This window comes from Enoplosus armatus, chromosome 17, assembly GCF_043641665.1.
Source record: "Enoplosus armatus isolate fEnoArm2 chromosome 17, fEnoArm2.hap1, whole genome shotgun sequence".
NCBI lineage: Eukaryota > Metazoa > Chordata > Actinopteri > Centrarchiformes > Enoplosidae > Enoplosus > Enoplosus armatus.
In genome coordinates this window covers 8,696,342-8,711,289 of record NC_092196.1, presented here as the reverse complement: position 1 = coordinate 8,711,289, position 14,948 = coordinate 8,696,342, and the positions used below count along the sequence as shown (strand labels likewise).

Sequence of the window (14,948 nt, the reverse complement as noted above, 5' to 3'; positions counted from 1 at the left end):
TATATAGTATATACATATGAAGTTATAATATATTTCAAAGTACCAATAGACCTACAATCTAACAGGACCCACATTACCATCTGCTGGTTGATTTACTGACTAGTCAGGGGATCCTGATAGATTTCTTCTTCCCTGTAAAGTTTTTTCAGTATAAACATAGGCAGCACTTTACATTACAGCTCAGTAATAACATGGGGTAATAGTTTAATAATAGAGGTAATAAGTAATATCATGTAATCACCAAAGTAATAACCAGGTAATAGCATGGTATTAACAATGGGTGTGTCTGGGTAATATTAATCTGAAATGTATGTAAGAGGGTAATAAGGGACAAAAGCCACGGGTAATATTGGGCAAACACATTAAAAAATTGCAACAAGGCAAAACTATTTAGTAATAGTATAGGAATATTTTGCTAACAATATGGTAACCTGTTAACAATAAAATGGTTATATCAGTGCAGTATTTTGATTAACACATGGTAATATGGTGGCATGAATGGGGTAATAACCTGATAAAGATGTAATATAGGTTGATGTTTTCACAATATTATAGGCTACTATTAGCGTAATACCTTCAAGATCACGTATCAGGTCAAAATCGGTAATTACCATATTATAATGCTGAAAATGATGTTCCAAACATTCCCTTTTGTTTCAAGGTAATACAAGGTCATCAGTTCTTAAGTGGTGGAGATCAGACTTGAATGACATCTTTGTACTTCCAAAAGAAATTACTTTTCTCAAGCATCTGAATTTCTTTTAAGTTATTAATAGTAATTCAAGTGTGTTGTGGAGGCAGGATTACATATATACAATAACACATCTCAAGCAAAAGAAAACCAAACTACACAGATTACAGACACACTGTATTTTAATGAAAGATTAGGTTAAAATAATACACTTTTAATGAAAGAAGCAGACATTAAAAATCACCATAAATATGCTACATAATCCTAATCACACTTTGCTCTAACACGACTGAGTAAATGTATCCGTGGGGGCGGCTCAGTGTTAGGCTAGATACAAACACATGTAGGATAGATCTCATCAGCATGAAGTAAAAGTGAAGATATCCCAACTGTGCAGTGGAAACTCTAGATGTGAACCCCAGACTAATTCTTCTCAACACCATCCAGCTAAGGACATCTCAACACACACACACACACACACACACACACACACACACACACACACACACACACACACACACACACACACACACACACACACACACACACACACACACACACACACACACACACACACACACACACACACACTAAAATGTATACCTACAAGAAGACACTCATACTCCAGATTTAATAATTCTTGCAGGAGACTTTTGTGGGCTTTTTACTAAATCATCAGCCTGATTGCATCCTTTGGCAATATGAAGTGTTACTCATCTTACCATAAAAACATGAATTTCACTGATAAAAAAAACAAGCCCTCCCACTGCTCTAAGCATCCCATACCCTTGCATCACTCAAAAATGATCTATGGGCTAAACAGGCCTAAATACTTTACTCAGTTTGGGCAGATGTCTAAATGTGCACCTTAAACTCAAAAGGAAAACCCAAATACCTGCATCCGATGTGTAAGAAGGTCAGATTATTTGACTTTGACTGGCCTCGCCCCCACAGAGCGAGACTGTTCAGTGGTCACTGATAAGGGTTTCATCACTCAAACACACGCTTTTTTAAAATCCAACACGCACATGTGCCCGCGTGACTACATCTCCCAGTCTTTCACACACAAACCCTGCACTCACTCAGTCCATGTCCCAGCACAACTAGCAGATGGGATAGCGATATCAGCAAATGTGTTGTTGTGGTCGCCGGAAAAACATGAAGAACAGAAGATAAGGCATCACATGCTATACTTGGCAAAGCCGTACGAAGTGAAAGTGTGGCACAGCGATGGCTCGTACGCGGGATGAGGAAGCTACACTGGAACCCTTTTAAGTCGAGGGGATGCAACTTTGGAAAAAGTCATGAAGAAAGATGAAGATTTCCCTCTCAGTCCCAGCCGTTGTCCTTTATCATGTGAGACAGCTCAATGATAAACTTCCCCTCCTTGTACTTCTGACTCAGCTCAAAGGCTTGTTCCTGCAGAAGGGAGGCAGATAAGGGTTGTTAGAAAGTAGATTCAACTATAACTCAAATCAGACTTATACTATGGTTATGTAGTACTCAGTACTAGTTTCAGAAAAGGATATGCAGACACTCCAAATGTGTCATATACTCAACTATTTAATTTACTTCAACTACAACTAAATAATAAATAAATAATAATAAATGTATTTTTCCCTACAAAATCTTGTAACGTATTGCAATATGAGAAAAAGAGTGAATTAATCTGTGGGAATGTGTTCTTCACATCTCTAACATTTGTAACTTATTTCCCATTATTACCATTTCCTCATGGGAATTTTAAAAACATCTGCAACAACATCATAAAATGTGTAAAGCTGTATTTATACTTGTGCGTTAAGGGGATGCGGTGTAGCTTCTGAGCCTATACATCGGACTACAGCGGCTACAAAGATACCATGTGAGGACCAAAAGAACTGTGAATGGGCCGCTTGTGTTTTCTCCTACAAGTTTCTGATGCTGGTGCAGATTGTTGATGGTGATGACAACATAAAAGGAAGTTGAAGTAAGCTCCTTTTCAGTAACACACATCTAGCAAAGCCATCTCCACTGCAAATCTTCTTGCTCTACTCTCTCCACTATTGCTGTTCTCCTTCACAGTAAATGAATGAAAGCAAACACAGCAACTGCACGGCAGTGGTCTCCTACTCAGTGATGAAACAAGGCAAAATAGAAACCACCTGGATGGATCCTGCTAATGTTACTGGGGTGAAATCTGGTGCTGAACTGTAAATTAAAACCTACACCATAGTTATCTAGGGTGGGAATCCTCTTCAAGGTGAACAAGCCAGCATTTTATTTGCAGGTGGTCGTACTTACATATTTCCAGCCCAGCGTGGTGTGACAGTTTTCACAGTAGATGTCGGCAACTGCGTGAAGTCCTGTGAGCAGCAGCCTCTCCTCCGCAGGACCACAGCCGACGTTCACCCTGAAACCAAATACAGTGTTGTCAAACAGCAGCTCCTCTTTGATTCACAGAGGGCTTCATAGTAATTAAACTACTCACCATGCACTAAGAGACTACTGTGACCCTAAACAGTAAAGGAATTACTTTCCTATATCGCCATGACTTCTTTAAAAAGGAAAAAAAGGACTAAAGAAACAGTCATGGGGAGGATGCCTTTCCCTGAAACCATTTAGAATAGAGCTTCACTTGATCAGATCAAGGTTTAAATTGAATAGATGCTGATGAAGTCAGATTAAGTGCCAAAGTTATTTAATGGGCTCACATCTCAGGGTTAGAGTCTGTGTATTTCTGACCCACTAACCCAGGAGGAGCGCAACTAATGTGAACTCGCCCAACTTCAAGGTCCACTCTAGAGCAAATCAAATTATCTGTTGACAATGTGGTTTGTGCAAACTGATACTGACGTCTGATACGGGGAATTTGTTTTCAGAGAGATTATATGCTGGGAAAACAAAGAAGATCATAGCTGTACCAACTTCTTTTTGTTTCTAAGAAAAGATGTGATAATAAAGTAGGGTAAACACAAAGGAACATTTAAGGACAGTGGTTTTGAAAGCTGAGATGAATATAAATCAATTGAAACACTTACTGAAGTTTTTTTACCTGCCTACAGTGATTATGGAGATAAACGAAACTGGAAACCTAACACGAGAATAGCCATTTTTGTATATTCAACGTGCCAACATGAAGTAATATTAATAAAATACTCACACAGAGTTGAAGAGGTAGGCTCGGCCTTGACTGCCTTGGAAAGACTAGGAGACATGAAGAAAATTGAATTCAGAAGGGAAAAAATGCTACACATGTCCACTTGATATTTGGATCAAACACAACATGATTTCAATTGTAATTTATTCAGCTTTACAAAATGTTCCTAAAATGTCTTGTAACTGTGGGAGATCTCTTATTTGTTTTGTGGCAGTCCAGTTTTTCCTGTTTATCTACTTTATAAACTATGTGAGAGCCATAATGTGGTGTTATGAGCCACCTGATTATTTAAGGATTATTAACAACAAAGAGTGGCAGCATACTCACCTTGGAGATAAGATCGTCATGATTGGCCAGATGGGCACGGCAGTGCACACAGCTGTAGCGACGGTGGCAGGAGTCCAGGTAAGCCTGGAACGTCTTGGCCTTTGTCAGCTTCACCATGTCTGAGGAGGAAGCAGAATGGTAGTGTGTTGTTGAACATGAGGTAGTGATGCAGGCATACAGGGTATGACTCCTAAGACCCATCAGTTAACGTATTTTAATTTTGATTACATTATCATTATCAGTGAGGAAGTTGAGGACATTAGACACAAACAGGTTTTTCACCAGCTTTTAAACATATCTGATAGTAGAAATGCAAGACTACAAAGTTTTTCTCCAACATAACCTGACCTAAATATTCCTGTATAACTGATGTTGGAACAATCAGCCAGTTTACTAATCAGACAATATTAATTTTGACAATCAATTTAGTATTTCAGACAATTATTTTCTGGCTTTTGTCTTTTTCATGTATTCTGTCCAGTGAATATTAAGAGAAGGTATGACATCATACTGGTAACTACGGAGTTTGACCTTAGTGATCAAGTTGATTGATTAGAAACTACAAAGCCCATTTCCACCAGGAAAAGAAAACAAATGAAAAGTTAGAAATCATAGTAAGTCAAGTTTTTGACTTGCCAAATCAAAATGATAAGGTGTGACTTACTACCTCACAATTTAGACTTTGTATCCAACAATTCTGACTATGTTTCATAGCATTATGATTTATCATGATCAATATTTACTCGGGGAGGAATGGGCTTCCATAGATTCGGACAGATTAATCTATAGTGAAGACAACTGAATTGCAGCCCTAGTAAACAATGTGCTCAAATCATGTATCTTCTTATTGTCACTGCAGAGACAGACGTATAGTCAAAGTAACAATTGACAAAGCATGTATTCTTATGAATTAACAAAATAAGTAGACTAATGCTTGCAGATAGGTTAGGACAAAGTTTACCAGGCAGCTTGCTTCCTGGTTCATAATAGTGCACAAACAATCCTCGCTTCATTAACTAGATGCAATCAGTTAACCCAAATTCAAGCCACTGCAAAGTGCGCTGCGCCATTTATGCACAGTCCAACACTGGTGACCGTCTGCCAGTCGCTACATAATGACACACATGCTCACAAACGGCCTGGTACATCTGTCAGCTACAAGACTAATTGGCCACTAGCTTTGACCTAGCTTGCGTGTTAGCTAGCTGGCTAGCGTCGCTGTCACAACAAACAGCAGCTAGCAGCAGCTCGTATGCGCATTGCAGGATATCCCCAGATATCAGTCGACTCACCTGATAGAAACGAAGCTCTTCACAGCCTACACAGCGGACCAATGTGACTGACAGCGGAAAAGCATCCGATTAAAGCAGGTATGTGGTCGGCAGGTCGGCTCGGTCCAACAGTCGACCACGCGCTGACGGCTCGGACAATAAAGACAAACACAGACAGCCTCTGGTTGTTGCAGCGGGGCCCGTTTACCCGCGTCTCTTTTTTGAAAGTTCCTCTACGGCCTTCGTTAAAACAGGAGCTGGAATCCGACAATGCTGGCAAGCTGACAGGATGACTGCGCGGCGGCCCCGGCGGGAGAAAAATGTGGTTTGTTTATAAAAACACGCACAGGAGGAAGTCTGAAGAGTGCAAAACAAATCCCTGTCGACCAATGGGAGCCGGCGGATGACGTTTAGAATGTGGGTCAACCAATCAGATTCGACTTCACATGAACCCTTTATGGCTATCTGTTCTCATAAATACTGTTAGGATATCATATCCTGCTTGTGGATTTGTGATAAAAGTCCTTTAGACTGGGTGCAAACTAATCATACTGTAAGCAAATCTTTAATATCCTTAGACAGGAAGGATGGGGAGGTGATTTCTTTATTTATTTGCATTACTAACTTGACACTGCTGTGTGTTTGCTTTCCTTTTCAGTGTGTATGTTGTATGAAGGCCTGTAGCCAGGATGTCCCCAGCACAGCACCATCCAACCTAAGACATTTTACTAACCCTCAAACAATCTCTGTAATAGCTTCTCACTATTTAAAACCCCCCCCACAACAGTTCACATTTTAATGATTCATTTAACTGTTCAATTACATTTTCTGTAAAGTAAGCATTAAGATCGAAATGGTGTTTGAAAAGCAGGGCTGTAACTAACATTATTTTTCATTATCAATTAATCTGTTGAGTATTGCCTTGATTAATCATTTGGTCTATAAAATGTCAGTAAATAGTGAGAAGTCTTTGCAAGTTCCCAGAGTCCAAGGTGACGCTTCATGATGTCTTGTTCTGTCTGTTCAACACTCCAAAACCCAGAGATATTCAGTTTACACTCATAGAAAATTTAGACAAACAGCATATATTCACAGTTGAGAAGCTGAAACCACTGAAGTTTGGGTATTTTTTTCTTATATAATTTATTTAAATGATGAATTGATTATCAAAATTGTTGCAAATTATTTTTCTGTCAATTGACTAATCGATTCAGCTCTGTAGGAAAGTCTTCCCTCCAGGTAGGTGATGGGACATTTTTTAAGGTATTTAGTATTTAATGTAATATGTGAATCTAAACCCCACTTCATGCAGATAAACCCTCTAGATTACTTATACAAACCTTTGCTCTTTAGATCTACTGTATTAAAGACCTCAGTCGGCACTGATCCACTTATATTACATTAACTTGTCACACGGCAAGGCACAGCCAAGCAGGTCAGAAAAATACAGCCTTTGTTTCACCAACAGACTGGCTGATTATTATCACAGCAGTGTGGCCGGACTTTGACCGTGGCCTGGGAAAACAGGGAGACAGGTGAGGTTTGCTGCACTTGTAAATCCTCCATTTATATATGCATGTATAGTATGAGTGACTGTATTAAACACAAATGCACAACAGAGCCTAGATACTACATTAATATCACTGTCACGTACATGGATATATTTATAGTATAAATAAATGTACCTTTACTTTAGTTTTATTTGCATTCTTTTCATCTTGATATCAACAAAAAAGAATATAAAAGAATATGAAAGCATAAACCAAGGTGAATTGTCCCACATCATTTATTTCCAAGTCAGAAAATAACACCGGATACAGTCAAAACAAAGTCACGTTACTTTCTTATCATGAGAAATGGGATGTCAGGTGACTTGGTCCAGCTGGTTAAACATTCACTTCAGCTGCAAACTCTGGACCATCCTAGCACCACTTTTTCCACAAACTGACAACTAAAACTGAACTGAAATAAAACAAGACCCCACTTGCCAGCGACTGTCAAATCTCAGCTCATCAATACAGACATAGAAAACAGTAAGGCTCTAGCTCAAAGGCAAGAAAAGGTGATTTCTTCCATAATCCATCCATATTGAACTCATCCACTAATCTCTCAGTAATAATATTAACCTTTTCAATTTAACACATTATTCATGTTGTCATTGTCTCCCTTAATGCAGGAAAAAGGGTAAATTGGAAATTTCTATTTGCTTTGGGCAATCATTTATCAATTGGATTAAGTCTGTATACACATCACCTTTGGCCACCATCATCACTAATAGACAAACATCACAGAATTTCACGCTGCACAGGCAAGGATGACCACTCTTCCTCTCTATTCACCATCTTCATCAAGCCTTTAGCCGCAGCCATTCACCAAAACATCAACGTCCAGGAATTCAAACACACAGCACACATCAATCATCAATCTCCACACAGATGACATATTGCTATGTCTACAAAACCCTCCCTCATCAAGAAACTATCAGTTTCAAATGGGCTTGGTACAATCTGAAATTTGTTCACACTGTACACAGTCCATGCTACCTGGCACAGCACACCCGTGACACACTTTTGGAAATAAATCATTAACTCACTATCTGCTCTCCTGGGCCGCCCTGCCCCACTGAAATCAAAGCATATTGTTCACATTACACATGGGAAAAACTGCTTTTGGATTATGTTTCAATGGAAAACCTGTCCACCTCCATTAAAAACAACAGATTCATGATTCCACCTGGCAACTGTTTATTAACTTCCTGCATTTGTAATTCCATTATCTTTATCATTACTGTGCTTTTTGGTCTTTTTTTGCCTGACCACCAATCATAGTAAACAGTCATATGTCCACATGCATACACACCCCTCCCTCTCCCTACAGTAAAACTATACACAAACATTATGTGATTACTATTATTAAAACTGCAGTGAACAAAAGTCATTATTGACTGATCTATGTGTCATGTGCATGCATGTGTGTCAACTTTGTCTTCTTTTTTTAAAAAAACAAAACAAAAACAAAAAGTATTTATTTTCTTCTCTCCTCCTCTCACATACCCGCAGTTCCTCTGCTCACTCTCAGGCATACATGAATACACACACTTTCATACATGCACAGAAACACATACAAATACAAAATGCAGCTAAAAATCTGAACCAAATTCAAATCATAACCTCTGTCTGTTACTTATTAACTGTTTTGTGTCATTGTTTGTATATTTTGTTACACCTATGTCTGCCTAAGTCGTCCCATTTTTGTACTATTGTCCCATTACACTAATGAAGAAAAAATACTCCAGCACAGTTTGATTTGTTGGGCTGTGCCTCACAGACGGCATATGGGTAGAGGCCATAGAAATGAAACGAGGATTGAGATTAAAGAGTTCAATGATTGTTCTCACTGCATGGTGTTTAATAGACCAATAACTCTTGTTACAGTTGGAGAAATGGGTCTCACACCTCTTGTACTTACTTCTCTTTCACAGTCTTTTCTTCTTCTTCTTTTACGCAATCCTCATTTATCAGAAAGCTTCCATTTCTGAGTAACTAATTGTTGTCATGTGTGGATGTGTTCGGGGTCAATCCTGACTTCTGTTTCTGCAGAGGTAGCTTGACAGAAGAGCCGGGTAGTCACTCATCACCCCTGTGGCCCCCACTTCAAATGCAGCCTTTATGTCTTCATCTTCATTGCACACAAACAAATGCACCTGCAATCACAGATATAATAGTCAACCACAATGATCTGTTGGGGGTCCTGGAGAGCGCAGGCCCTCTTTAACAGCTTAAATTTGAACACAACTGCTTATAAACATGATTTTGACCTGATGACATTTTTCAGAAGGTTAGCACCGAAAATTACGCTATATTTCTGTTTGTGGTCTCCAAGCAGTAAAACATGGTTAAACACAAGGTCTACTTGACCTCCAACATAAGTAATGTCACTATGTAGAATAACAAACTATACAATTCTATACTGTAACATATGAAGCATGAAATATTCTCTTATTTGGTGTAATAACAATGTCTTTTGGTCATTTCTGTATCTTTTTATTTTCAGCAAATGTGCAAGCTCAGTTTGTGGTAAATGGAAGAGTTAACATTTCAATACTTGTGTTTTAATTAGGTCAGAAGAAAAGAAAAAAATTACATTTTAAGGAAAAAAATCGGTTGATTTTGCAACCAGTATTATAATTTTACACGTACTGGAACGTGGGGAAGTAAAGCCGATGTCAACAAAACAAGGGTGAAAATTAAAATCAGATGGTGCCCTGTTTCCCTGTCATCCGTCCTGCAGTTTTGAGCCACAGTATGTGACGTGACCATCAATAAAACTCAAACCCTGTTGTCCTAAATTTGGAGGGGGGGCAGCTGTCTCAGATGTTACAGTCAAAATAGAGCAGACATCATAATAAAGTAAGACCTTGGAGCACTTGTTCAGACTACAGTGTGGACAAATAATGATAAATTGATATGTACATATATGTCCAGATATATATGTATATACATATATATACGGTATACTGTATTTCTACCAACATATATACGGTGGATTTATGCTCTTATTTTAAACATTGTCCATTAATACATGAGGTATTCCTTATTATTTCTCTATTTGAGGCTAATCTTTCCTTCTTTATTGCACATACATGATGATTGTCTTGTGATGTATTACACATTACAGAGTTACCCTGTGATTCCCACCTAATATTGATACAAGCCCACTTTTTTCTGAAGTGCAGAGCTCTTCTGGAGGACATCTCCTCCCTCTTTTTTTATGTGGATGATGAGGAGAAGAGCTTTTCTTAGTCACTTCTTCAGAATTACTCATCAAGTGTGTTGAGGCCCTCAGCAGCTGACAAGGTTGCGGCATATGACTTCAATTGTTTTCATGCTCAATCTATTCAGTGAGCACTCATGGGCTGCCGGCAGGGGTGATCTCATCCCAGCAGAGATTACTCACGTCAGGACAGAGGTGATGCATTCAAGACGCTCATCGCGACTGTTTGTCTTGGCTGGAATAGTGTGACGTGCATTAGATTCATTAAGTACTGCAGCTTTTCTTTGTTTTATAACTTATGATTTAAAGTTTTTCATTTCACTGATAGATTAATGACTAAATCATTTTTGTTTTGCAATCCTGTAATGCACTGTAACTTAGCGAACCTAATAAACTCTGCTTTTACGGTATGCACTATATGCATTCATGCTAATAGTTTCATACCTGAATTCCACGGGCTGCGAGGTGTTTAAAAAGGCTCTTCCTCATTGTAACTCTGGAATGACAGCATAAAATATAAAATATACAAATATATTAATAATTCAGTTTCTACACAAACAGTAAAAACCTTATCCAGAATTTGCTCTAAACTGCATCATTGTGATGTAATTCTGCATAAAAGCATCACTCCATGTACTAATGCTTTTTTCCCCCAGTCAGTAGTTAATTGTTTTTTTCTCAGTCACGTTTGGCAATGACCCTCTTCTACACCAAAACTAGTCAGTTGCAATGAAGGCTGCAGTGGTCCTCTGGGAAACTTCACTCACTTTTCTAACAAAGAGACGACCAGCCTGTTCCTCAGGATGTGCTTCTGAGGAATGAACGTCCTGCAGCACACAGAGACAGAGAAAGAAACAACATCTGTACTGTGACACACTTATCTTACACCAAACATAAGATCAGAGAAGAAAAATCTAAAGAAAGAAACGCAGATGAATGTAAAAACTCATGGAATGCAGCTGTAAGACATACACAACTGTGGTGTAGTCTGAGCAGAGATGAAAAAACCCTTCCTATTCTTTATGGACAGCTTTGGGGATTTTAACAGGGAGGATCTTGCTATGTAATCACAAATGTATGAAACACACATGGACTGAACATGCAGGGACACACACTCCTGCAGCCACACCTGTTGATGATGCGTGGCAGGTAGAACTGCAGTAAACTTTCACCGAGCGGCACAAAGGGAAGCAGGCCACTGTAGAAGAGAAGCAGAAGCAGCACACCTCTGTTCATACTGAAACTGTACGGCATGGAGCCATTCTGCAAGGAAGCAGAGAGACAGGCTGGGTGCCAACACTGATACAGAGACAGTTCTTATTACAGTTTACAGTTTAATTTCACCTGTTTAGATCAAACAATCAATATTAGAAAGGACAAAAATGTGATATTGTCTGTGAATTGACAGCAAAATGCTGTAACTTTGTCTCCCCCAGGTGGTTCATGTACCGTTGTGCGGCATTCCTTCATGACCCTGGAGTTCACAGAGGCCCAGACAGTGATCTCCTCCCTGTTGTAGCGACTAACCAAGTCAGACACCTACACACAGGACAAGGGAGGGTCGCAGATGAGAGGGTGGTGAAGAAATGATGAGATATGATGGTTTATCAAATCACAATCAGCAAGTACATTAAATGTGACACAAGACAGACACATGTAAGAGTTAAGTAAACAAGAACATTACAGGCATTGCTGCTTAAGGCATCATTATACTTGAGGTGGACAAAATACTGAAAACACCTTGACTCTGAAGTTAAAGAAAAGACTCATAGGCAGGATGTATTGGCTGCAGGCAGATCGCTCATGAAAATAAGTCACAAAAACTGCAGTAGCAAAGCAAAACAGTGGCTGTAATTTAAATCTCATCATCAGGGATGACCTTGACATTTAACTGGATAGTTGCTAAGCATCACAAAAAGCCCTGAGGCCCTGAGCTATACAAACTGTAATAACGTCTGATTGGTTAGTTGTTTATTCTTCCTCCATCAACCAGACACTTAAAGCCAGAAATCACAATGTCTGTTGTCCAGATGGGAATATAAAAACCTCTCAGGCCATGTTACTTATTTTATGTGCTTGTTTTATTGCTTTCTGAGTTCTTATCTATTCTATCATCTCTATAAAGTGTCAGTGGAGGTTTCAGAGACATCCAGGAGTGATATATCGACTAATGTTGAATATTACAGACAAACATTGGGAAAGTGCTGAAACTGTTCTGGTAAAGGTTGTATTTTTAGGCGTACTGTACCTTTTGTGTTAGCTGGTTGTTGTACTCTTTGATCTCAATGCTGACCGGCATTTCAGGGAACTTCCTGAACACGTCCTCCAGCAGAGCAAACTTCCTGTCTGCACCGCTGCTGTAGCGACCTGGAGGAAATGAACACACACACACACACACACACACAAACACACATACACACACACACACACACATTCCTGCTGACTTGCTTCTTCATTGTCAATGATTGAGAGTTGAGAGGAGGAACTCACCTGCATTAAACGTCACCTCCAGCCTCTCCTTATACAGAGGTAAATCCTAAAAGAGTTGAAAAGCAGATTGATGGAAACATAAAAAGTTATACCATCATCACATTAAGTGTGATTACCATGAAAAAATAACTACATCATCTTGGGATATTCTTGGTATAATCATCTGTTCCAGGATGCAAACTCGAACATGTGCATGAAGTTAATCCAGTACTTGACACTTAAATAAATAAACATAAGCGTTGTGCAGATTGCTGTGAATGTAAATGATTTAAACGTGACTCACAACCTTCTGTGCTTGTTAGTTTTGTCTTGTGTTAATGGCGGTCTGTAGCAGGTCTGTTTAAATGTTGTATAACACATGACGGGAGTGTGTTTATAACACCAGAGCAGTTCAGGGGCCTGTAGCTCTCAGTAGCATGAATGATGTTAGGTTGGAAAACTGCATTGAAAAGACACACTAAAGTACAAGATGCAGTTCCGGGTTTCACCTAATGCAGTAACATTTAGAAATCCTCCTGTGAGAGACTTGGCTTCTTGGATAAGTTTAAAGTGAATATTTGGCTTTGCTTGCAGCTAGTTTGCACATTGCAGTTAAACTGGAGCAGATGACTAACCTGAAACACAGGGGGATATCTATTCAACATGTAAATGCTACTTTTACATGTTTGAGCCCAAGATGAGAAGCTCAACCTCTTGTTTTGTGTAAAAAAAAACAACCCTTTCATGATAAAAAAAAATGCAGAAAACCACCACTTGTACAACCCGTTTGACCGAGGCCGCAGCTACTGCCTCAGCGTGACCTTATGACCTTTGTCCCAACGGTCCTGCAGGATCTGTCCTCCCACCTGCAGCTTGAGTGAGGAGATGTTGACGTCGTGGCCGGTCTGCCTCAGCAGATTCTCATCATGTGACACCACCACGTGTCCGTCGTGCGTCAAGTGACAGTCCATCTCCAGCATCTGTGTGCCCTGCTCCACCGCGCTGGAGACAGACGGAGGTATGGATGGAGACAAGATTTTTTTTTTTTTAAATGAGGATACATGCTTTTGTTACCGGCACAGTGAGAGAGTTTTTGTTCACTTCTGCTCTTCAGGCTCTCTTTACCGTGAGATGACATGAACTAATCTCTACCGCACAAGGAACTAAAATCATATTTAATATCCCTCTAGCATATATAATGTAAGTTGTGAGGCTGGAAAATCAGTTTCTGCCTTGTTAGAAAGAAAAGATAGAATAACAGAGTAAATTGAGTCTGTTCCTCTCACAGCTGCTCTGAGAGCAACAGCTCACCTCTTGAGTTTGGTACTCACTGTGTGAACGCCTCCATCGTGCCCTCTATTCTCTCTCCACACCCTGGGAACAAACAGATAGGAGAGAGAAGCACCGGTCAGTCATGGACCCAAAAATACAGACAAAAACAAAAGCACACTTGGCTACATTTGGACAAACTTTGGCTGCAGCTAACCCCTCTCTGAGGATACCGCATCGCTGTCTCTGCTGTAGGTGAGGAGGGAACACTGAAGAGTCCAACAACGTTCATCATATTAACAACTTTGCCAGATCTTTCAGTAACCAGAGACACTGAAACCCATCATTGCAGCACATATTTGCATTCTCTTTGGTTTTCTACACCTCCATTTGAGCTCTTTGCTGCAGGTTAACAAAAACAATGAGAAAAAAATGCACGTCATGATCAGGACATGATGGATCCCTCACTCCTGGCAGACCGCCAGAACGCTCCCCCCTTACCTCCTCTGTGTGAGATGTGTGTGCAGTAAAAGGCCGTGCGTTTCCTCCTATGGAGAATGAGGGGGTTCTTCAGCAGGTACACCGAGGTGAGAGTGTATCCACCCAGAGCTGGGAGGATGAAGTACAGAAAACTGCTCATCCTTCCCTATGAACGCCTTCCAGTGAGCTGCTGACTGAGTCTCTGCAAGATCCCACCGCTAACGCCGGACAGGATCACCAGCGAAACACAGTGACAAAACTGACAGACAAGCGTTTCCTTGTTCAAAAGGTAATTAAGACCTTTTACATCTACAACAAAGTGAACAGATCCAAAAGCTTGACTGCAGACAACCTGCTCTCTGTCTTTCTTTAAAGATAAGAAAAAAACTGGACAGACTGGTATGACTGAAGAAAGTCTCCTTCTTGCTCTCTTGGGAAACGCACCTGAAATAGTCAGAGCTGTAAAAATCAGTTAATGAAGCACCAGCTCACAGCCCAGTGCTCACCTCTCTCTCTCTGGCCTCTCCCC

General features: G+C 39.9%; 2 protein-coding genes across 2 annotated transcripts; both read right to left on the bottom strand.

Annotated features, from left to right (window-relative positions):
- Window positions 1-866: 866 nt before the first annotated feature.
- On the bottom strand, window positions 867-5,747 carry ypel3 (yippee-like 3). Its single transcript, XM_070923171.1, has 5 exons — window positions 5,450-5,747; window positions 4,158-4,276; window positions 3,834-3,877; window positions 2,975-3,083; window positions 867-2,110 (listed from the first exon to the last, which is right to left on the bottom strand). The coding sequence occupies exons 2-5, from the start codon at window positions 4,272-4,274 to the stop codon at window positions 2,021-2,023; spliced, it is 360 nt and encodes a 119-aa protein (XP_070779272.1). The 5' UTR covers window positions 4,275-4,276; window positions 5,450-5,747; the 3' UTR covers window positions 867-2,020.
- Window positions 5,748-7,196: 1,449 nt separating this feature from the next.
- gdpd3a (glycerophosphodiester phosphodiesterase domain containing 3a) lies at window positions 7,197-14,579 on the bottom strand. The gene is made up of 10 exons (XM_070923202.1): window positions 14,441-14,579; window positions 14,002-14,044; window positions 13,537-13,672; window positions 12,692-12,737; window positions 12,450-12,568; window positions 11,651-11,740; window positions 11,331-11,464; window positions 10,969-11,028; window positions 10,646-10,697; window positions 7,197-9,131 (listed from the first exon to the last, which is right to left on the bottom strand). Exons 1-10 carry the CDS (start codon window positions 14,577-14,579, stop codon window positions 9,003-9,005), a joined length of 948 nt encoding a protein of 315 aa, XP_070779303.1. The 3' UTR covers window positions 7,197-9,002.
- Window positions 14,580-14,948: the final 369 nt, after the last annotated feature.